Source organism: Anguilla rostrata, chromosome 15, assembly GCF_018555375.3.
Source record: "Anguilla rostrata isolate EN2019 chromosome 15, ASM1855537v3, whole genome shotgun sequence".
NCBI classification, from domain to species: Eukaryota; Metazoa; Chordata; class Actinopteri; order Anguilliformes; family Anguillidae; genus Anguilla; species Anguilla rostrata.
The window spans coordinates 33,015,675-33,039,845 of record NC_057947.1 but is presented as its reverse complement, the minus strand read 5'-3'; the positions used below and the strand labels follow the sequence as shown (position 1 = coordinate 33,039,845).

At 44.9% G+C, this 24,171-nt stretch overlaps 1 protein-coding gene across 1 annotated transcript in view; it reads right to left on the bottom strand.

Annotated features, from left to right (window-relative positions):
- Positions 1 to 24,171, bottom strand: part of LOC135240490 (transmembrane protein 163a) — a 55,402-nt gene that overhangs the window by 5,799 nt on the left and 25,432 nt on the right. Inside the window, exons 3-5 of the mRNA XM_064310001.1 lie at positions 17,555 to 17,598; positions 17,123 to 17,214; positions 8,269 to 8,365 (exon numbers count right to left, since the gene is read on the bottom strand). Of these exons, the coding sequence (XP_064166071.1) occupies positions 8,269 to 8,365; positions 17,123 to 17,214; positions 17,555 to 17,598 (233 nt within the window). The remainder of the gene's footprint in view (positions 1 to 8,268; positions 8,366 to 17,122; positions 17,215 to 17,554; positions 17,599 to 24,171) is intronic.

Here is a 24,171-nt window from a genome sequence, read left to right as displayed (position 1 = left end):
TGCTTCTCAGCAGAACTATTAATATTAGACAATAAGCCTTCGCTGCGGAGAAGCCGCCTCATCACAAGAAAAGACATGAAGTAGGAAAGCACATTCACTCTCCTTTCATATCCAGTTAGCGTACCGTCTCACTCCAATATTGCTTAAATACCACTTAGGATATGACAAAGATTGCAGGGAAAGTGCCTGTGCGTACACAATCACAGGCTGGGCTGTGAGGTCTGTATACGGCTGTGTCCCCAGGCTACATCTGCATTCAAAGTTTGATCTTCACATTTTCTGTGACAGCAAAACAGCAGCTGACTGCATGAGAATCGAGTTTGTTTCCCATCTGATGAAACATTCTCTTCCACGAAAAAAGTCCCCGTGGAGAAGTGCACCCCAAAAAAGAACACAAAACACAATTCTCCCTTTATTTCTCCACTTCTTCTCCTGTATTCAGTCTTTGTTTACTTCCAGGATGCAGAAAAACGTCAGAATCCATCACTACGGTAACGTGCCCTGTGTCCCAGATCCACTCAATAAGATAGAATTCATGCAAAAGGTCCAGATGTGATACTGTAATGTGAGAAGGCATCTGTGTTGGAAAGGGGGGGAGGGGGCAGAGAGGAGGTGGGGGCGGTGGGGGCGGCAGAGGTGTCTGTCTGTGAGGGGGGAGGGGGGGGGTGGTATCATGTGAGCCTGACAGGTCAGGTGGTCTCTGCTCAGTGACCTCTGTTCACACCCCCCCTTCCCCCCTCTCTTCTGACGAGATGAACTAATGAACCTCCGCTTTGCGGAGCGATCTCACATCAAATCTAGTGGGGAAATGCCACTGGGGGAATCAGAAGAAACAAGCTGAAAATCAGAGAAGGGTAAATTAAGAAGAGCTCTCATTTAGTTCCAGGTTCCATTTAGTGCTTAGTTTTTTATTTTATAAAAACTGTTCTGCATTCACTGGGGTCAATCTGTGTCATTCATGTAATCCCAAATGGTTTTAACTTTTTAAATCAGCTATTATCCCACATTGTCAGTAAACCATTTGCATTTGATTTCATATCGCACATTCATACAGACTATTTAATCTCAATTGTTTTGTAGGGTCTGGCTACACTTGATTTATTTTTCAGAAACACCCCATGCGTCCCCTCTCATTTTTTTGAAAGCCTTGAAGTGCCGAACATAATTGCAGTCTCTCATCAAAAATGTCTGGGTTTTGCAAATATTATAGGCATAATAGGCATGACATATTTATGAAAATACATAAATGGGGGGTAAAAAAAAGAGCTTTAATTTTGGTTTAAAAATGAGAGCATTTGTTCTCCAGCTTAAAATTAAAGCATCAGCAGCATCCCCCCCCCTCCACCCACCCACCCACACAGCTATTTGAGAAACCAATTTCCCACCTCCTTCATTTTTAATCAGATGCCGGGCCTGGGCCCTGCACCTCCCCCCTCCTCCTCCTTCCCACTCCTTCCTACGGGACTAGGCGAGACGTGAGCAGAATTGAGCGCAGTCCCTTCAATGCCCAAATTCAGGATAAGAGACCTTGACCCCGGGAAAAGGGCAGGGCCCACAGGGCACACATACACCAAAGTGAGGCCTGAAGGTCACAGGCTTCACCTGCACATGCTCAGAAGGCACAGCTCACACAGACAGCTCTGTTGATTTGATGCATAGTCCTGGGGCGTTGGGGTGCAACAGAATCCCCCTCTCGATTCACTTGCGATTCCTCCCAATAGAGAATATTCATAAATCAGTATGGATGTGAGCTGGGGGTTAGGAACACAGAATGGGGGGTGGGGGGAGGGGTGTTGAAATTGTGTTCGTATTGGCTTGGAATTGAACAGTCACAGACATCACACAGTATTGATGTTGATTGATCCATTTACACCGGCTAGTGTTTCAGGGGCTTACAGCTTTATTGTTAAAGAGTTCCATGCCAAAAAAAAAGGTAAATTGCATTGCTGCTTTTGACTTCAATCCATCCATTATCTGGTACCGCTTGCTTGGTGCAAACCAGGGTCACAGAGGCAACAGGGCAAGCAGAGCAGCCCAGATGTCCCTCCGCCCAGCAACACCCTCAACTCAACTTAGTTGGCCTAAGAATGTACTGCATTTTAATGTTCCACAAGCAAAAAAGAAAAAAAAAAGCAGGACGTAATCTACCTGAAGAAATACCATGGCAACTGAACTCAGCACACAGAGAAAGTTGGAAGTTCACCTCCTATGGCCACAGTATACTGCCATGAATCTGTACCATGAAACAGAATCTAAAATGGTTTATTAAATTTCTGGTGGCATGTCATTGAAGGCAGCCTGTTTCTACAATCAATGGCTAATAGGTTGTCAAGCCATTTTGAAAAAGCTCAAAATAATGCGCATGATGATAAAATACTTATAAATACATAATATTAATGAACCTCTCTCCTAAAAGAACAAAAGCACTATCAAGGGTGATATACTTTAAGGCTTTTGCGGGTTAAATTATTAATACGCCGCGCAACGCAATACATCAAACATGACTTTACTGCTTCTCAACGCGGCCATTTTGTCCGAAAGCTAAGTCTTAACACCTGCTTCTCAGAGGTTTTAAGATTCTCGCCTCCAAATGAGCTCGCACTTAAAACGGGTTTTAGTAAACTCGGCGGAATGCTTGATGTTCCCCCCCGTTTGAAAAATCCCCTTTCCACTTAAAAGTGCATTCACCCTTGCTGCTGCATATGCATCAAGGGGGTGACGCACGTGGTGATGCTATCCCTGAGAAACCCCTCTTAAATTGCTCATTTTCACCCATTCCAGTTGTTTAGCAGATCCTGTGAACATTTCTGCAAGCCTTAAAACTTAACTGCCTTTTGTGATCCCTGGAGCAAAGGCAATCCAATCGTAAATCTCTCTCAAAGTCGTGCTGCAACTTCAGTGGTCCGATTATGTATCATTGCAGCACAAGCACAATTAATAGCGTTTAATAATCAGCATTAATGTGAAATGATCTGAAAGGCAGGGGGGGGGGGGGGGAATAAAGCTATATGTGAAGTTAACCTCCATGTACTGGCTAGCCTCTTGTCCATGTCACACTTACTCATGTTTGGATGGGCCAAAAAAAAAAAAAAAAACCTTAGTCACTGTCAAATCAAAAATAAAACAGCACTTACAGACATGCCATGCAACATTACTTATAAGAATAACACGATTAGAGAGGCGTCTTCAGTGTGCAGTTTGGGTTCACTAGTGCTATGGGCGGAAGTGTAGTATAATGGGTAAGGAACTGGTCTTGTAACCTAAAGGTCACAGGTTCAATTCCCAGGAAAGACACTGCCGTTGTACCCTTGAGCAAGGTACTTCACCTGCATTGCTTTAGTATATTTCCAGCTGTATAACTGGATACAATGTAAGTTGCTCCGCATAAGAGCATCTGTATGTAAATGCTATGTAAAATGGTGTGTAACTCTGGATAAGAGTGTCTGCTAAATGCCTGTAATGTAATGCTATGTGCTTTCAGGTAACACGACTCTTGGGAAAGCTGCTTTGTGGAAAATGACATATCTTGCAGTCTATCTGCAGCGCTGGCTGGCTGTATTACCTCTGAGCGCAGTGTTGAGAGAACAACAGCTTTAATGAAATTAGAAGCAGGGACGTCGGCCTATTTTCTCAGCCACAGCTGCACGCACCTCCGCTCTCACAACGGCCATTAGAACAGCACCGAATCGCAGGCTATCCATATTTTATACGTTTCTTAGAAAAAAATAGAATGTCTTGACATCAGCGCAGGCAAATGAGAAGAACTGGGAGTCCTGTTACTATTTTTAGGAAGTGCCTGTACTGTATGTGCCGAAAAGGTTTTCAACGGATCACAAATTCTTCAGAGTAAAGGCTCTGTTGTAAAATAAATAAATAAAAATACAAAAACACCAGCTGGTGTCACTTTGTGAGCTCTTGTCTCTGGGTTCCTCGGGTCTGCCTAATTAACAAGAGGGTCGACTCCACAATTAACGTGATTTCACTGTTTCCAGGGCATTAATTTGGTAAATGGTAAATGGACTGCATTTATATAGCGCTTTTATCCAAAGCGCTTACAATGATCCTCCATCGCCAAGCAGTTAGGTTGTTAGGTGTTGCAAGGACACTTCGAATGCCAGGCGGTTCGAACCGACAACCTCGACTGCAGACAATCGTCCTACCTGACAGTCACCCGCAATTTGAGCTCAGGGCTGTTTCCATTCCTGTTTCGTTTTTTGTGAAATGAACACTACAACTGTTTGAACCGATAACTGAAGATACTGAATATAGACCAGTCATACTGAATAACTTTAACGCCAGCTTATCCAGGTATTACAGTTATTTAATATAAATAACACAAGTAACGATATAAAATACATAATCCTCTAGTCACCATAAAGTGTGTACAATTCCTTCATTAGCATAACATGACTTTGACATCTTGCCTTTCAATAGCAGAACTGATGAAATGTTAAATATTAATGGAAACATTTATAAGCATTTATTATCAAATGTAATACTTTATATAGGATGACATAGCACACTGTGTAAAATGTAGTTCTCAAAACTGACAATTTAAAAGGTGACTTGGCCAAAAACTAAAATGACGTTATGCTGGGAAGGCATTACACACAGGCTTGGGGAAAGATTGAGGAAAAGCTACTTCAGGAAACGCAATGACCCAGAATTCATTTGCAAATCCACCTCATCTGCAGAAAGGCCGGCAATCCAGCACGCCCAATTAACACAGCATTTCTCACCAGCCTCGGTGTTCATAAGCTGAGCACAGATGGAGCTTCCATCGATCGCCGTGGGAACGTTACTGAATCCCAGTGCAGTCTTTGGGCTTTACCTGCTTCACCTAATAAAAATCAGCGCTTTTCCGTTCAGAAAGGTCAGAGATGCAGTTTGCCTGAAACGAAGCCCCCAAATGTCCTCCGCAGTCAGGGGTGTAGCACAAAATTTTGGGTCCTATACATAATCTCTGTGGGCCCCCTTCCTGTCTTGATCCACTTCTCTCACGCATCATTCCAGGCTTTTCGAGGGCCCTCCCCCCTCCCCCCTCCCCCCTCCGTACGCCCCTGTCCACAGTCACTGAAAATAGGGACGCAACGCCAGGCAACAGCACGGTTGACTATTCTGGGATGTGAGGATCTGAGAATCTTCACACACCGCCCCCCCCCCAAATCCACTCTCACACCCCCCCCCCCCACACCGTCCCATGGGTGATTACGCAAGTGACACTGCTCTGATGCTGCACGGAAATCGCCTCTTGCTCTCCTCGCCGTTCTCCCCCCCCCTCCCCCCCTCCCTCTCCCCCCCTCTCCAGAGGTGTTGTCTTCACACCGTCACACCAGAGAGTCTAGCCAAATGGAATTCACACTCGGCGACCGAGGCCTTGTTGCAATGGAACGAAACGGGCTTCTCGGGTCCCGGAGAGAAGCTGGGGTTCTTCGACACGGCTCGGCACCCTCCCCACCTGAGCCCAGGGCGATTGGGCTGATTTCAGAGGATGACGGCACCCTCCCCACCTGAGCCCAGGGCGATTGGGCTGATTTCAGAGGAAGACGGCATCCTCCTCACCTGAGCCCAGGGCGACTGGGCTGATTTCAGAGGACGAAAATCTGAAACGGTTTTAGAATTTCAAAGGCTTCACGAAAGTATCAATGATCCAGTGACTTGATCCCATTAAGTGGCAACTGGGGTCAGCGGGGCAAATGAGAAACACTCCCAATACTGGCATTGTGATTGACAGGGTCTTCCTGTGCCTTTAAATTGAAAACCACCAAACAGATTTTTTTTTTATTTTTGAACTGATTTGCACAGTCATCAAGTACACAAAAAATAATGATAATTTACACAGCCTCATGTTGTCTTTTCTCTCAGAGTAGGGACTGAGCAGGTTTGTCCTGAAATGTGTGAGGTCTAACAAGCCAAAACATACAGTTCCCTTCAAAACTTGCCAAAATCCAATTTAATTACTAATCAGTGGGGAAATCTAAGGAATCCTTGAGGAGACGCATTCATTTCCAGATTCTGATCAACTGAATCCCCTCAAGGGGGGGAAACTGTTTTGCTTGGGCCAGTTATTGATGTACAAACACATTTATATTCTGATGAAGATGTGCGTCACATCTATTGGCACCCCAGCATTTAATATCTTTGCAAAGGGGAGGTTGCACAAGGTAACAGCACTGAGTCTTACAGTACCTATTCTTTACAGGTATTGCCTGATTTATGAAAGCCACCTTTCACGAGCCAATAATTTCTCATATATATATGAGCAGAGGTGAAAAAAGAGCAACAAAAACTTTTTTTCTCTCTCTCTCACCTAGCACTCCATATTAAATACTTCGATGGAGCCACTGAACTGTTCTCCGAGGGGTACTCTGTCCACGCAGAGACAACAACACTCGAGAAAGGATTCATGACAGCAATTCCCCGGAAACACAATTAATTCACTGACTGATGGGCCTTCAACCACACAGCACAAGCAAAATCATTCTCTGTGATATTCTGGTTGTATGAAATATACACATTGGCATAGTGATGCTTTTATCACTTTATTCAGACGAGGGAGAAGCAGAGAGAGATTAGGAGATAGAAACGGGGTCCCCGCAGAGACTGTGACAAGGCAGGGAATCACACCACTGGTCACAGGTGCCACAAAGTCTCGCCACACTCTCCGAAATAAAAGGCACAGTGGTGGTACATTTTGGTTCTTTAAGGAATAAAATTCCCAAATGTACCCAAAGATAATGGGTAGTAACAGACCTGGGTAAAATACGTATTTGTTTCATATTCGAATACTTTTCTGTGCTCTAGTAATCTTGCCTGGTGTAACTGAGCCTGCCGATATGACCAGAAGGCGGGGTTTGCACCTTTTTGAGAGTATTCCATTGGTTCCAATACATCAGACAAGATCAGTAAAGTGTAGAAAAGTATGTGAATCCAAAACAAATATGTATTTGACCCAGGTCTGGGTAGTAATATATACCTTTTACAAGAAAAAAAAGGGCACGAATGAATTATGTATTGCTGGCTAGGGCTACAGTTATATGTACTGTACCCATAGGGCACCAGCCCAGTGACCAGTGTTTGTACATTTTCAGGCACTTTTTGTATAGTTTCGTGTAGCTTCTCACCATTTCTTTCATTTGTTTTATTTTCAGGTAATATTTAAGATATATATAATATTTCAGTTGAAATATATTTCAGATATAGCTCAATTTATCAGATATATTTTGATTTGTATGCTAATCTCATGTGGCACTAAGGAATATGCATATTGTTTGAAATTAGCATAAATAAAGTCCCACACATCACCATAAGTTGATAAGGCCAAAACTCCACCTGTCAATGTTTAAACTTTCCCATCAAATACGCAAGGACTTTCTGAAATAAATAGCAGAGGTGCAGACTAAGAACAATGGAGTTATTTTAATACCAAAACTATTCTTGTTATCACAGTCACAATCTGTGCTATTCCAATACAGAAATATACAAATGAGACTGTGCGTCACACTGTGATAAGAGAAGATTGTAGAATGGGTTTGAAAAAGGACAAATTGTGATTTGCACATACAAAAATAAAAACAAATCCTTTTGGCATAAAAATAAAGAACAACCTTTTTTTGGTAACATGAACAAGGTGTTGTTTGTTCTTCCATAAACGAACACTGCGACAAATCCCCGCTGAGCATTAGGCTACCTCACAAACAAACGCAGAGAAAACCACAGAAAGAGACACGGTGTGACCAACACAATCGGGCACACAAACTAAACCGTGTATTCAGGTACTGATGAACCTGGAGTTCACATCATTCACACACTAAACTAAACTTATTGTAACTCACTGTGATGCATAAACGTGAATTAGATGGGGCGACATAGCTCAGGAGATAAGAGCGTGTCTGGCAGTCGGAGGGGGTTCGATCCCCCGCCCTGGGCGTGTCGAAGTTTTTTGGAGTTACTTCCCAAATGCCTATGTTACTATGAAATGCAATATCTAAAGTATAGTATATAGTATAGTGTGGGTCGTGGCACCAATGCAATAATCCACCTCCTTTCAAATTAAATTAGTCTTACATCCCCATGAAAAAGAAAGAAATTAAAAATTAAAAATGCTAATCCATGCAAACAATGAAAGAAAATCAGTCTGCAGTGGTTGCAGGTCGTTCTTGGGGAATATCATGTAGAGTCCTCACTTGTTTGTAAAATGAAGTAAAACAATTTAGGGGGTGGGGTGGGTGGGGGGGTGACTGGATACAGAACAGCGACTTTTCTTACCACTTCAGGGAGGAGCCTAGTGGCCAGGTCATGGATGGCCTTTCCCAGAATGCACAGGGAGGACAGGATGAAGACCACCCCCAGGATCACGCACGCTCTGCAGAGAAGCACAAAACACACGTGTATGTAAAACAGAAAGCTGTGAAACCAGGGTGGACAGTAAACTCTGTAGCAAAGAGGAAATCAGCAGTTGGCTCTGACGGTTACACAGTGTTTTTAAATGGAAAGAAATGGGGCGATCTGATTGACAATAAAACCAAACCCCCAAAACACAGTTAATCTATTATCAGACTAACCGCTTTTACAACTGTGCCGCAGTTGTGTTACTGCCAGAAGCCACTAAATTACTGAAATTGAGTTGGACACGCCTAATTCGCCACCGCTCTGAGCTAGCATTTGACACTCGTGCCTTGACTGTGAAAATAGACAGGCACAGTCTACTGCTGTGAGTCAGGTGCTCTGTGGAAATAAATCCATTTAAAAAATATAAACAACTCAGATTTGAAGTTAATTTCAAATGTCAATTTAATAAATCCTGCTCATAAAATCCAAGTGTATCTGTCATCAAAATCTATATGATATAAATCATAAAATCATTTAGAATGTTGCCTTTCCTTGTCCACATGACGTCAACACAATTGTGGAGGTAACAAAGCGAAAGTTTGAGAAATTGAGAAAATTGACTGAGAAAAGTTAGAATTTCTTGAAAGAAAAATTTCCTAATGGCAGAGAAGCCAGAAACTGGAGACAAGGCATACTGTTCAAAACTGACCTGGCAAACATTTTTTCAGGTATCTGATCAAACTAAAATGTGAACATACAAGTGAGAGCTGAACTCACAAGCACAAACAAGGATTCCAATGCAAGCTGACGCATGTCGTCTTGGCCAGGTCAGTGTCGTAAATGAGAATTTGTTTTCAATCGCATTTACCTGGTTAAATAAAGGCTTAAAAAAAAAAAGCTCACCTTCTGGCACGTATGCATGAAAAAGCTCTAGAGCATGTGTGCAGAAAAGCTCACCCCCTGGTGTGTACATGTAGAAAAGCTCTGACATGTATATGTAAAAAAAAAAAAAGTACACCCCCTGGTGTGTACATGCAGAAAAACTCTGACATGTATATGTAAAAAAAAAAAAAAAAAAAGTACAGCCCCTGGTGAGGACATATGAAAAGACTCACCCCCTGGTGTGTACATGCAGAAAAACTCTGACATGTATGTGCAGTTAAGTTTTCCCTTCTGGTTCTAGGTTGGCATACATTTAGTTATATTTAGCACTTGATGTTGCACATACACGAATATCAAAGAATGCAGCTCATATAACCACCAGGTGAGGTTACACACCGAGTCGCTCTGGATGAAAGCGTTTCATGTATCTCGTGTAAAAGTCATGAAAATGTATCAGTGTGGCAAATGGGCTGCATGTGCCCACATCTGCTATTATGTAGAACAAGACATTGATGAGACCAAATGACACTGGGGGGGGGCACTGTGCCAAGCAGAGGGAAAAGCCGTTTAGACAACAAGGGACGTGGCACTGAGAAGATCACTGGACCGTAAAGGACGCTTCTTACTCAGTGACTTACTCCACAGTGAATAGCTCCGTAGAAAGAGAGAGCAGTGCATCGAGGGAGCACAGATCATGTCCTCTCAGCGCTCTCTCCGGCCAAAGAAACTACGTCGCTCTGTGGAGACGCTCTTTATAAAGACAGCACATCAGCCTCAGGACCGCCATTTGCAACGCTGCTTTTAAAAGGCAGAGCAGACGGGCTTCCTTAAAACCCCAGTCAGCCAAATAAATAAATAAATAAATAAATAAATAAATAAAAGCCATGTCTGTGACCGTCTGGTTTTAATTCTTCTAGTACAATGCAAGCTGTCGGCTAAAACATCCATTTGAAATGTCAAATTCACTCTCCTTTCCGCGGGCATTGGTACAAGAGTTCCAGAATCCAGAAGCAAAGGAATTCCGGAAAATGGCCACAGGAGTGCAAAGGAACAAAAAATTGAAAATCAATGTTGGCGTTCAGCTCATACGGACAGTGATGTAATTTTCCGTAAATGGACTGCATTTATACAGCGCTTTTATCCAAAGCACTTTACAATTGATGCCTCTCATTCACCCATTCACTCACACACTCACACGGCAATGGTGAAAACCTGCCATGCAAGGTACCAATCAGCTCGTTGGGAGCAATTAGGGGTTAGGAGTCTTGCTCAGGTACACTTCGACACGTCCAGGGCGGGGGATCGTACCGGCAACCCTCCGAATGCCAGACAACCGCTCTTACCCCCTGAGCTATGTCGCCCCCCCTGTCCATAACGTCCGTTTATCATATGTCTACAGGCACATCAGCATACGACATAATAAATACCTATATAAGCATCACCTGCATTTAATTCTGCTTTGTGTGACCGGTATGAAACAAATGCGACAGGGCAGACTACGCTACCTAGAGTTTGTGTGTGCCTGTGCGTGAGGGAGAGCGTTTGTTGTGTGTGCGTGAGGAACAGTGTTTGTTGTGTGTGCGTGTACACACACACACACACACACACACACACACGTCAACTTGTCTGTTGCGCTTGCTAGTGCCAGGCCCCGGGGAAATGTAGCTAGGCAACAAGCGAGCGGGATCGGTAGAGCACAGCAGGGGTACCTGGGAGCGCGCGGTAAAGCTAGCCCCCCAGGGGCACCGCGCGGCGGCTGTGCACAGGCTCCACAATCCAGGTCAGATTGGAGAAGCCTGCCCAGGGATACTCAGCAGCTGTAGGCCCTGAAAGAAGCCTGGGACCACAGTACAAGCCTGGCCTGACCTGCAGCCCCTGACACTAGGCCTCAGTTCAGTGCGGTCTGGTTTTGCCTATAGGAAATTAGAAACTCGAATCACTTGCATTTATAGCGTAATAAAACTTATCGGGTAATGTAGCAATTATGTTAAGGCAGATAACGAACCAAAATCACTCTTTATGTTCGGTTTAATTCATTTTAAGTGTCACTTCATCAGACAAATCCCATGGGTTTTATATTCTCAAGCCACTTTTACTCAACTTAAAAGTTGAAATCCAAATCAAAAATAGTGTACAAGCGGCATCTGGCTGCATGCATTTTGGAGGACTCGTGTGCTGCTTGTCTGCACCCTCTTCAATAGATGGATGGCGCTGTAACTGTGGGCCAGGTGGGCTTGGCTGGCACAAAGTCGCAATCAAGCATTCCACACTGGGGGACAACAGACAATTTCTTTAAAAATCAAGTGTAAAGGGGAAAAAAACTGGCAAAGAGGGAAAAAAAATGACTTGATCCTTTGACATCCACACCTACGGTGGCAGAACGAGACGCTGCTGAACAGCAGTTTTCCCCCTCATTGCCCGAGAGCAACACAGACCACGCCTAAACCAAATCTCACCTCCACCCTCGTCAACCTGACCCCGTCGGCAGCAGGAACGGGCGCACCCAAAATTCGCATTTAACGCGCTGGCAGAGGTGCTGCGCTCCGCTTCAGCGCTCGCCGAAACCGACAATCGGATATTTGTAAAATAACCGAGCCTTAATGAGACCTCTTCCTCATTACCTCTCCCATAAATCTCCCAGGGAAGGCCCGTCTGCAGTCTAATTAGACGGCCTGTGGGCTGTGCTTTTCCACACCTTCCTCTGAGGTCTTTTGGCTGGCATGAGCGTGGGAACAGCGTGATACGGACGACGAGAGCGGCCATCGTTTCTCAACCCGACGGTCCGAGCCGCGGGAGCCCTGTAGGACGAGAGCGGGGGCACACACACACACACACACACACCCCCCAAAAAAAACTCTGGCTGCCAGAACCTTCCACACTATGAGCTTCTGCACACTGTGAACTCACACAGTCCAGAGAGATCGTGCCAAACGCTGGCAGATGCTTAGAGAAACACGCGCTCAAAGAGAAGTACTGCGCAAGCATTTATGCGCTGTGTCCCTCAGCTCTGCGCCAACGTGACTTGGGTACGTGAAGTTCCACCACGCAATGACACAGATGATTGTTAACAGCATTTTGTAAAAGCTCCGGTGATAATGAACCCATACACGCAATGGCAATGATCCACCACCCCCACCCCCCAGCTAATGGACAAGTTGAGTGATCTCCAAGCTATCAAGACAGGCAGGGTTTCTGCTGTCCTGACTGTGGTGGGAATCTCATTCTATCACTGTGGAGTCAGAACAGACAGGAGAGGTGACTTGGAAGTGCAGGCACGTGGCATTGGGGGGGGGGGGGGGGTGGGGGGTAGGGTTTGGGGGTGCCAGATGGCCAGGTGTACCAGAACGGAGGGATATGGGAGGTGTAGATGGTCTGACCATCTTACATGCACAAGGGGGAAATGAGCAGCAGAATTCTGAATGTAAAAAAAAAAAAAGCGTCTGCCAAATAAATGTAATGAACTGCATAGGTTGACAAACAGAGGCAGGGGGGCCAACAAGCAGGAAGTTGGCAATAGTCCAGACAGCAAATGAGTGCCTGGACTAAGGATTGGCTCAAGGAGGTGGTGAAAGATTATGCAGATGTTGTACAAGAAGAATCTGCACACAACCAACAGACTGGTGTGATGTTCTCGGAGAGGGACAGGTTGTTGTGCAGTACTACTCCAACATTCCAAAGCAGATGAAGAGGGTGACACTGTGGTGGCATCCAAGGTGAAGGATAGGTCCAACGGGGGGGGGCGGAGGGGGACTAGGCTGGGAAGAACAGCATCTTGGTTTTAGACAAGTTGAGCGCTTCAGGCAATGGTTTTGCATCTAGCTTGAGATGTTCTGTCGTCAAGCTGAGATGTATGGTGATATTGGAGTGGTGTGTCGGAGTATCAGTGTATTGAAGTGGTGTGTGTGTTGGGGGGGGCAGGTTAGAAAGAGTTGAGCACCAGTTGAGAGCTGTAACACACAGATCCCCAAGGTAGTCAGGGAGCACAGCAGGAGCTGGTGGTCACGCTTATCAAAAGCTGTGGAGAGGTCAAGGACATTTAGAACTGTGTGTATCCAAAAAAAAGGAAAGGAAAACAACAAGACACACACCTTATAACGCAAGCCAAAGGAGAATTGTCCACAAATTGCAGTCAGATTGTAGTGCACCAGGGAGCTTAATGGACAGGTGTTGGGATGAAATGATCGTAACACATTTTGCATGAATATTCAAGAAGTGGTCATTAAGTGAACAAAAATTATCTTTAGCTAGCTGTGACAGCACGAACACATTCATTGTCATTCAACGCAGCAAGGTAGCACCCAGAACAAATGTCAAGCCCACCTCATAAATATGCATGAGGAAGCACGGGCACCGTGTCAGATCCGAGCAGCGCCATTCAAAATTATTTTTCACAAAATTGACTTTCCATCACGTTTTTAATGTCTCTCTCTCTCTCCCTCTCTAACTCTCTCTCTCTCATATAGTCCCGATCTTCTCTGTATCCACTGAGACCAACAGGAAAAAAAAAAAAAAAAAAAAACTACCTGCGCCATAGATCTTACTTATTATTCTGCCAGCTAATGAGGCAAGTGACACAGCACAGAATTATCGCCCCCTGCCTGGGGGAGGTCTATGCCGCCCCCCCCCCCGTTTCTGAGTGCATTTACGGGCTGACTACTCTCCAGCTGAGCCTTTTCCACTGGGGCACACGCGTGTAACGGTCCTGTCGTTAGAAAGCTGGCCAATTACCTGCTCGAGGAGGATGTTTGGGTTGCACCTCACATTCTCATTAACGCACTGTTTCGTTATCTTGATGTTGTGGAGCTTGTTGTCATGCCTCCCGGTTTAACTTCACATTACTCTCTGACCTAGCCTATGTTTTACTGTGGGAACTGGACTTAACATGTGGTTCATGGTTATGAATAACTATTACATAATGAGTACTGTACCTTTTCGGACCTGTGTTTTATAGTTGTTCCAGTGGCCGTTGGTATGTACTTACTGTATGTCACTTTGGATGAAAGCACCTGCCAAATAAATGTAATGTAATATTGAAGAGGTTATCTTTTTGGATTGTTTTGTATTTACAAGGGTGCCAAGTGAAACTCTGGGTCTGGGTTTCAGGGCAGAGGATGAGAGATTTATATAATTTAGCCTCTGAAGGAACATGTACTGTACCTACCTGTTCTTATATAGTATATAATACCAATACTAGCAGAGCCGCTAGGAGACATGAATACGTGCTAGCAATATGAATAACTGTAGTCTTCCCTTCTGCTACTTCCTAAAGTTCAACCATCCAAATAAACTAGCATTCACTGTTGTAAGAAGAGTTGATATTGTCCACATGCTTTATTGAACCCCGTGGGGTAATTTGTCCTCTGCATTTGACCCATCCTAGTTACTCAGGAGCAGTGGGCAGCTGCCTCTCTTGTGCTGCACCCGGGGGCCAAGTCCAGTTCTGAGGCCAGTGCCTTGGTCAAGGGCACCTGCAGGAGTGCACCTAACATGCATGTTGTGAGGGAGGAAACAGGGGTGTCCGGAGTAAACCCACACGAACACAGGGAGAACAGGCAAACTCCACGCAGAGAGGCCCCAAGATTCGAACCCACGACCTTCGTGCTGTGAGGCGACAGTGCTAACCACTACGCCACCGTGCCCGTCTACACCTGCACTGTGTTGGAAGCGGGTTTCACAGTCCAGTTCAGACGAGTTCACACTGCAGGGATACCTGTACACGGTGTAGTATATTACTGAGTGAGTAATAGACAGTTTATATGGTGAAATATTGCTAAAACTAGCAACCCCCCTCCTTTCAAGGCCTCTTCGCTGTGAGCCAGCTGGAGAAATATAGCTTCGGCTGGAGAGAAGCACTCACTTTCAGGGAGAGAAACCGCTGACGCGAGAAAAACAAACTGGCAAGTTGGATTAACAGGTTTCAGGGGGGGGAAGGTGGCATTTTCAAACCGGAAAATAAACTCCGGTGTTTGTCTAAACGGAGAACAAAGCGCTCTTCTTCCACAGCAAGTCAGCAGAAAAAGCTCCCGTTTCAGATGGAAATTAGTCTTCAGACAAATCGGCGAAGGGCTTCCATTGACAGAAGAGAATGAATATTGTATGCCTTCGCATGAAAGCACTAAAACAAACAGTTTCTATAACTTTATCCCATTTTGGTGACGTTGTGCTATTGTTGTACCCAGTCAGCCAGCTAACGAGCAAGCCAACAAGAAAGCCCAGTCACCTAGCTGCCCTGCCAGACAGAAAAAGGACTGGTCGGCAGTGTAGTATAATGGGGAAGGAGCTGGTCTTGTTATTCTCAAGACACTGCGTTTGTACCCTTGAGCAAGGTACTTAACCTGCATTGCTTCAGTATATATCCAGCTGTATAAATCGATGCAGTGTAAGTGCTATGAAACATGTTTCGTAAGTCACTCAGGATAAGAGCGTCAGCTAAATGCCTGTAATGTAATGTAATGTAATAGTCAGCCTGGCCTAGGTCCGTGACACATTCTCCACTCTCCAAAAAGCCCCCAACATAAATGCCTGTTTTTTTGACTAGAATTCAATGTTGCATCTCTCATTGGCTGAACATTCACAGGTCTGAATTGGGTATGTTGAATTACAAAATTTAAAAAAAGAAAATTAAAAAAAAGCATGTTTCCTCCCCCCGCCCCCCAGAGAGACTAGAATATAACGGAATAAAACACACTCGGATGGAGTGTCCGTGAATGCACTCAGATGTGTAAACCCCCCCTCCGCCCCCACCCCCTGTTTATCCCAGACGGGGGCCAGCAGGAAGAGCTGATGTAATCCATCTCCATAGCGATCTGCATCCCGCCAGGCATCCCTGGGGGGGGGGGGGCCCACAGCCTGCGACGGGGCGGGCAGGGCAGGCATCACCGACAGGAGCAGCTCAGGCAACCGGAGGCTGCCGCTGGGAGCCCCTGGGGGTGGGGGGGGGGGCGGATAAAAATCAACCCTTCTCTCCTCCGCTTTTGTTTTCTCTCTCTCTCTCTCTCTCGCCCAGCCTGTCGGCTGAAACCCGGGCCTTTGGTTTCGGCGCACAAAGGCGCCGCGTTTCGCCGAGCCCCCCCTCGCACACGCTCCTCCAGCGCCGATAAGCCAGGCTTCCGCGCCAGGGCCTGGGGTTTGGGGGGTCCGAGCTGCTGCTGCTGCTCTTCTTCCTCTGCAAAGGCCATCCCCCCCCAAGCGAGCACCTCTAAGGCCTGACCCTGGAAACCACTGCCTGGGCTACGTTCATAGCCCCAGGGCCCTGTGTACTAAATATAGCCCAACACAGCACACAGGCTTCTACCCAAGTCCCAATGCATATTAGTTTATGCATATTACATCTTTGTTGTGAGAGTCGTAAGCATTTTTTTGGATGGTGTGATCTGGTTTCTTCTTTAAGGGAAATTCATAAACCATAAATCAAATCATAAATCATTCGTAATTGCTGTTTGGTGTCAGGGCCTAGAGTTCTTCAATAAACAAGATATGATATCAATGATAAAGGAAGACGCATTTGTCTTAATTCTTAAATGTCCATACATCCATTCATTATCCATGTCCGCTTCTCCTAGTCAGGGTTGCAGGGGAGGCGGCTGCTGGAACCTATCCCAGCATGCATTGCATGCGAGAGGCAGGAATGCACCCGGGACAGGTCGCCCAATCAATCAGAGGGCACTCGATTCCATGTAAACGACCGTGAGCATCGTTTGTCTTAATTCTATGTCCATCCATCCTCCCATCCATCCATTATCTATACCCACTTCTCCTAGTCAGGGGCGTGGGGGGGGTATGATGCAGATAGGAAGAGCATTGCTATTCTCCATACTCTCAGTCGCTTCCTGTCAGTTGCAGGGCGGCTATCCCAGCATGCACTGGGGCCAGAGGCGGGAACGCACCCATTTTGGGAGACGGTACTCACATGTACTCTCTGTGGGCCGAGTGCACGGCGGCCGCGTTGCTGTAGCGCCACAGCACAATAATGGAGGACAGCACGTCCAGCGTCGCGTCAAACTGAGGACCAAAAAAAAAACAAAAACAAATGCTCATTAGCCACTTAACAGGGGGGAAAAAAACACAGCAGTAGAGTCCAACTCTCCAAAAGTGTCTTTCGTAAGTTCCCGTTAACCACAAGCCTCTGGCTATCAGACTTTAATTAAAGAGCTTTCATTACTTTCTGGTAAATAAGCAGACCCTTGTAGAGGCCTCGTTGTAACGCACTTATTAATGCACGCTCACACCAAACGTGTCGCCACGGCGAACATCTCATCTGCTCCGCTGAACAGCCAAGCAAGGCGCGAGTTGTTTGTAATTAACGAGCGAAATATTAAGGAGTTGTAGAGAAAGTACTTACAGCAAATCCAAAGGCGGAGGCGCTGTGTCTCATGAAAGAAACGGCTGGAAAGCAGAAAGAGAGAGAAACCAACACTTGTGTGAATCATACAGTGAAATTAAATGCGTCTTCGTAAACCTCCATCCATTAAAAATGGGAACACAGGCTTCTAGCCTGTTCTGGTCTTTGATTAGCACATCAACATGGATTTGATTGCTCAAGAAATACTTAAGATATATTGAAATAAAAAATACTTAAATCTAGCTGAAGGTGTACGTAGGTGGAGGTGTAGGCTTATCGTACGCCATTAAGCAAGCCATTAAGGAGGACTGGAATTGAACAGAAAGTGCCAATGAACTAAAGAGCCATGAGCTGGTATTGAACAAGTGAAGAAAAGAGCCATACGCTGGTCTTGGACTGAAAGCACTGTACAATTGAGCCTGAATATAATGGCGTTAGCAGGCAGCACACATTCCCAATTTCAGTACACTTTATATTTGAATTATTTTTCTTCTTCTCTTTGGCAGTAACTTCTCATATAATTTCGCATTCACCCTGAAATAAAGCAGTGGAATATAAAACATTTATTAATGCTATTCATAGCTGCTTTTAGCATATTTATGTTGAGCAATAACGCTGTCCAGGACATAGCCTACATACAATTTGCATGAGATGTTGGGAGTCCATGACAACGTCATTTGAGTATTTTGACCTATGCAAGTAATTAGTATATATTTCCCTCAAGTGCTGAGTTAAATCTCTGCTTTCTCTTCTGTTGTCTCCTTATCACACAAGCTGAAGCCAAATACAGTGATTTTTTGTGACTTGCGCTGATGCCAGCAGCCAGTTCTCCCAGTATTAGTACTAGTTGTGCAAAAACTCTCAATAGTACATTTCTGAAATGCTCATTTTAGCTGGAATCAAATTCAGGCAAAACCTTGCTTTGCTCAATTACTGGATTCAGCTGAAGCAATTTATCCATGAAGATCAAACGTAACCAACAACAAGTGACTTTACAGAAGGTAGTAAAAAATTAATCTAAACTCTAATCACATCCCACCCGAGAGACTGGCAGAGATGGAGGTGAATTGAGTCCACGGGACCTCCTCGGGACATAAACGGCTTTCACACGGAGGTGAGGGAGCCAGAGAGGTAACAGATGCGTTCTACGGGACCCGGTGGCTTGCTAATTAGGCTTCCTGGATCGCTGATAAACAGGGCCTTTGGAGCCCCCAGCCCACTGAGGCCCACCTGAGGCAGCGAGGCAGCCCACCTGAGGCATCCCGACAGGTGCCAAGCTGTGACTGACAGGGATGGGCGACGCGGGCGAGCCGAGGCGATGGAGCTCTGACACAATCGGGGATGATAGCCTGCAGCGCTCCAGCGCTGAGCTACCAGACAGCACCAAAACAGTCACCTCGCATGACCCGCATGAAGAATAACTGAAACTACGGCTTCTCCGTTTTAAAAAAAAGAAAAGAAAAGAAAAGAAAAAACACCCTTTGGCTCTGCAGGACCAAGGTCACAAAACTCTGTATTAGAGCAAAGAAAGCTCAAGTAAAAAAGCCACTTAAATTGATTTTTGATTTTGGTGTCCTGAGAACACAGCTCTGGCCCCCCCACTGGGGTGGATGTAGAGAATTATTTTGCTGTTGCTTACTGCAGGTAGGAGCCAGCTGAGCAAACACTAACTTAAAAACGCAAGCGTCGCAGTGAGGGGCAGAGAAAAAATTGCCAAAATTACCAGTTCTGCCTCTGGTTTGTCCAATCCGTATATACGATTTGAGGAGATAACGTCACACAAAGCCATTGATATGCAGTAAACAGAGAGAGATCACAGGAGACTTGTGATCAGAGAGAGAGAGAGAGAGGTAGAGCGAGCTGTTCCGACTACCATTAGGAGAGGTGGCTCTCATTAAGCCTGTAAGTGTGACTGTCTACATTCCAGAACTGTGCCGTAAAAAAGGGGGGCTCTAGAAAGAACTGAACTAATTGGGGTAAGTCCTACACAAGGACAGAACTAATACATCAGTGCTCCCTCTCTCTCTCTCTCTCTCTCTCTCTCACACACACACACACACACGGCATCTGAAGGTACATCACAGAGAAAATCACCCACAGCTCTTCCATTACACATGTCCCCTGGAGCCTCTGCATTTGTGTACAGTATCTCCAGCTTAAATTCGAATGAATTCAGCCTGAAAGAAACTGCTGGCCGAGTTAAAATGGAAGCTGCATCTGTGTACCGGAGGTTAAATGCACAACTTGAGTGTTCAGCTATAGCCTACATAGTAGCCCGTATGTATGAGCAAGGTAAATAAGCAAGATAAGTTCTGTAAATAGCCATCTCTGTTTTCAAAGATGAGGCTTGGTCATTCAAGGACAAACCACCCACACACTGCTCTCGATTGTGGGGCCATTCCTCCCATGGACAAATTTTGGTGACTGAATCTAATTCATTTTGCACTATTGTTTCCATGACAGCACGTCTCCGGGCAGACTACTATGGGTTATGGGGGAAATGGTTGAGGCAGTGCTACTTTCACGCAGCTTTGTCCTAGAACCCACATCCCTCTGGTAAATTGTACGGGGTTTTACATACATTCTGGGAAATGCTACACTGTGATGCTGATACTGTACAATATTTTGAATAAGAACTGACGTAAATTCTGACCTACTTGTAAATGACAGCCAAAGGCCTTGATTTAAAGAAACCTTCAGCTTTTTCTTCACAAACGCAGTTTGACCTGTTCATCGTCATCTCTTCAATTCATCTTACAGAACCACACTTTCCTTTGACTGAGTGAAAGTTAAGGTCAAATGACAGAATCTAAGACTTAATTCTTGTAAGGGTACTTCAGAATGAAACGCAAGAAATCTTGCCACGTTGTCAAATCAAACAATGCAGAAAGACAGTCAACTGAGAGTGCATGAGTACCATCTTTGGCAATCAAAATTCCTATAATCCCCTCTTAGATAATCGCCCACCAGAACGAATGTGATTGGCTCAGACCTGTCAGCTGACCTGTGACTCACACCCCCTGCAGAGGCTAGTGCGTTCCTCTTACACTGTCAGTGAAGCAGATATAACCACCCTTCAGCCACAAGGTAACATCTCCATCCCAATTCACGCACTTAACATGAAACATGCCAGCCATTTGGCTTTACCCTCAAAAACTGCCCTCTTTAACCACTTGGTCACCATTCATACCAGAAATGAACAGCATCAAACATCGGCAGATTTGTGGTGTGGTACAGCACCATTTGCATTTCATTTCATTTGCAAGCAAAGCCCTCATATATTCCTGTGCGCATTTGCATACAAATAACTCTGCAGAACGGACCGACAAGCCCTCAGAAAGGTTTGACAGTTTGTGTTTTTTCATTTGTAGCCTCTGACAGGTATCCTAACTGTTTGCTTAGGATGCTAATGCCAGCAACCCAGCAGCCCTCTTCAAAAGACTGGTGAAATACAAGAAATGATATTTCATTTTTGATTTCGGCTACACATGTACAATACAAACCAAAGTGATATTTTGTAGGTGTTATACAGAACAGCTTACTTACTAAAACAATAACAATTATTATTTTGTGTGAGAGGAGTGCACAGATGAACCGTAATATGGTTTCATGGGAATTATACACTGCAGCAGAGACCATGAAATAACATCTTACCAGAATCGGCATTTTAAGGAGAGAAGTATTCGAGGCTGAGGAAGTGCAAAAGCAGCCATCTGGTACTGGTGACCCATGTTTCTACACGGCACTACCCATGTGACACATGCATTCGCAGGCAGCTATTAACCATTTATTAGAAAGATGTTTGTGCGTGGCTATAGGATCAGCCTCTGCAGTGCATGCCCGTAGGATCAGGCTCAGGTGTGCGTGCCTGTATGTAGGATCAGCCTCGGGTGTGTGCCCGTAGGATCAGCCTTGGGTGTGCGTGGCTGTAGGATCAGCTTCGGGTGTGCATGCCTGTATGTAGGATCAGCCTCAGCTGTGCGTGCCCATAGGATCAGCCTTGGCTGTGAGTGGCTGTAGGATCAGCTTCGGGTGTGCATGCCTGTATGTAGGATCAGCCTCAGCCGTGCGTGCCTGTATGTAGGATCCGCCTCGGCTGTGCAAGCCTGTACGTAGGATCAGCCTTGGCTGTGCATGCCCGTAGAATCAGTTTCTGGTGCGCATGCCTGTATGTAGGATCAGTTTCGGGTGTGCATGCCTGTATGTAGGATCAGTTTCGGGTGTGTGTGCCCGTAGGATCAGCCTCGGCTGTGCGTGGCTGTAGGTTCAGCATAAGCTGTGTCTGCTTGTAAATAAGCCTGCCACTGTTCCTAATCCTGAAAGCAACCCTCGTCCACACCCCTCCCAATATTGCACTTAATTGATATTTTTACTTTGAAATATTTCGGGTTTTAGGTTTATGAATGATGCAGTTAACAGCATATGCAAGGCTGTCCATCAAAAGTATCGGTACAGTGTTTTGCTGACAAATTACAACTATGCATATCATACGAATCCCAATAGTTTTTTTTCATGCAAGTAAAACCTGTCACAGCTGAATAACCAGCCCTACTTTCCCACAGCTCTTGTATTTGGTACACTCGGGCAGGTAGATATTTGAGTGGTGTTCAGGCGGGAAAATGCAGTCCACCAGACACACAACAGATCTAAGGTAATACCACTGATGAAACTGAACCTAACGGAAGCAAATTACCACAGCACAAATCCTAAACGTGAGAATTCAAAGCAAGCGCGTACCCTCAGAGCCTGGCATTCATTATAACAGCACTCAGGTGCACAGCCTGCCATCAGCACACCTTAATAGACTCTGGAACTCATATAACAAACTCTGAACCCAGAGAGATTTGTCCAGAGAGACTCGGGTGGACCCGATTTCATCCCCCATTGGAACTCCTCAGTTGAATTAACTTTCTTTTGAATTAGTTTAACACACTGAACACGGTGCAAACCTAATTTTGGCACGTGTGCAGTTATGTAGTTTGGCATTGTCAGCTCCATCAAAGATTCAAGAATACGAGCATCGGTTTTCAAATATTTAACCAACGTTGGATGCCTAATGCAGCAGTTAAATGTATTTGTTTGTCAAACCGGCCACATCGAGCAGCCGTGAAAAATATTGCAAGGCTCAATTGAAACTGCACAGAATAATAACTTTATAAAACACTTAACCCCCAAAGCTCTCAGCAGACCACTTCGAGAGCACTTTATTAGTTAATAAGCAGCCAGGGAAGCAGTATTTGCACAGTTGCAAGATCAGTTGTGCTGAATCTGCTGACTCCCCTGCGTATTTGTGTTTGTTTTTGTTGTTTCAGGCAAGTGTATAGTACGGCAATGGTGTCCGTCTACTGGACTAGGTCAAGGGGGTGGGAGGCTAGGTGAACAGGGGGGAGGGATGGGGTGGTGGGGTTTGTTTGGTTTTTGTTAACATGTTTCTGTACCTTTCACCCCAAAAGGGGAAAACGTATGTACACAGTATGTTTCAGACTTCAATTTAAACAATAACTAGCCCCATGGCTGAGGCTATAATGACTACCAATTTTAAATGCAATTTCTGTACCAGTCATTAAGTGGGGCAAAAGAAAGTTAGGGTTCTGCAATCGCATGCTTTAAAAATGATTTACAGTATAGGAAGCTTGGGGTATTATTAGGTTCCTAACATAAAATAATGAATATTCATTTCTCCCTCGTGGGAGGATGACGAATAGCAGCACGGAAATTATTCAGTGCAATGTGAAGGTAGTTACTCGGTTTTTGGTTAAAATAAATAAACAATAAAACCGTCCCAGTAATAAAATTCTCAGAAATAAAATAAATAAAACCACAGCATTTGAGATGCTGCCGTTTTAATTAAAAGCTCTTCCCATGGGCGATAAAAACCTGGATGGACCGTCGCACTGATGAGCATTTTCACTTTGTTTCCTTTCCTTTCCAGCCAAACCCCACCGCGTTCTCCTGCAGACCAAGCCATCTGACTCTACGTGCCTGCTTCCTGTTCCACTGCTGTACTGTAAGTAGTGCTCAATAATTCATGGGATACAGGAAGGCTGTTTAGGAGTGTTTTCTTACAGAATTAAGAGTGTAGTAGGACCTCCAGCCCCTGTAGCAGACCCATATATCCAAGAGTAATTGAGGGAAAACTAGTAATTGAGAAGAAAAAAAAAAGTAAATTCTGGGTAGGTGCAGTAAGAAGGTGTGTGAGTGAGCATGACCAGATAGGGCAGGATAGAGATAAAGACAATGGTTCTGTAACTGACATTTACACATGTATGTCTTGCTGGAACTGGGGCACAAATCTGTAAAGTTTGCTTTGGGCAAGCCATTCAGTCAACAGTAAAAGTTATATGCCCTACTTACATGTAAAATACCTGACTGGTATCCCACAGATTACACCATGACAGTTAAAAAAACCAAAGCTATGAAGAATTGTTTTTAATTGTTAAAAGGCTTTAATTAGCCTTCCAACAGTAGAAATTCAATTGATGTTTCTTTTTTAATAAGCCAAAGAACAGAAGCCTGTGAATCGTGCATTCAATCTTGCTATGGTCACGGTTGTTTATATTTACTGAATAACATGGCCAAGGCCTTCTACATCTAATTTCAATAAGACTCACAATTCA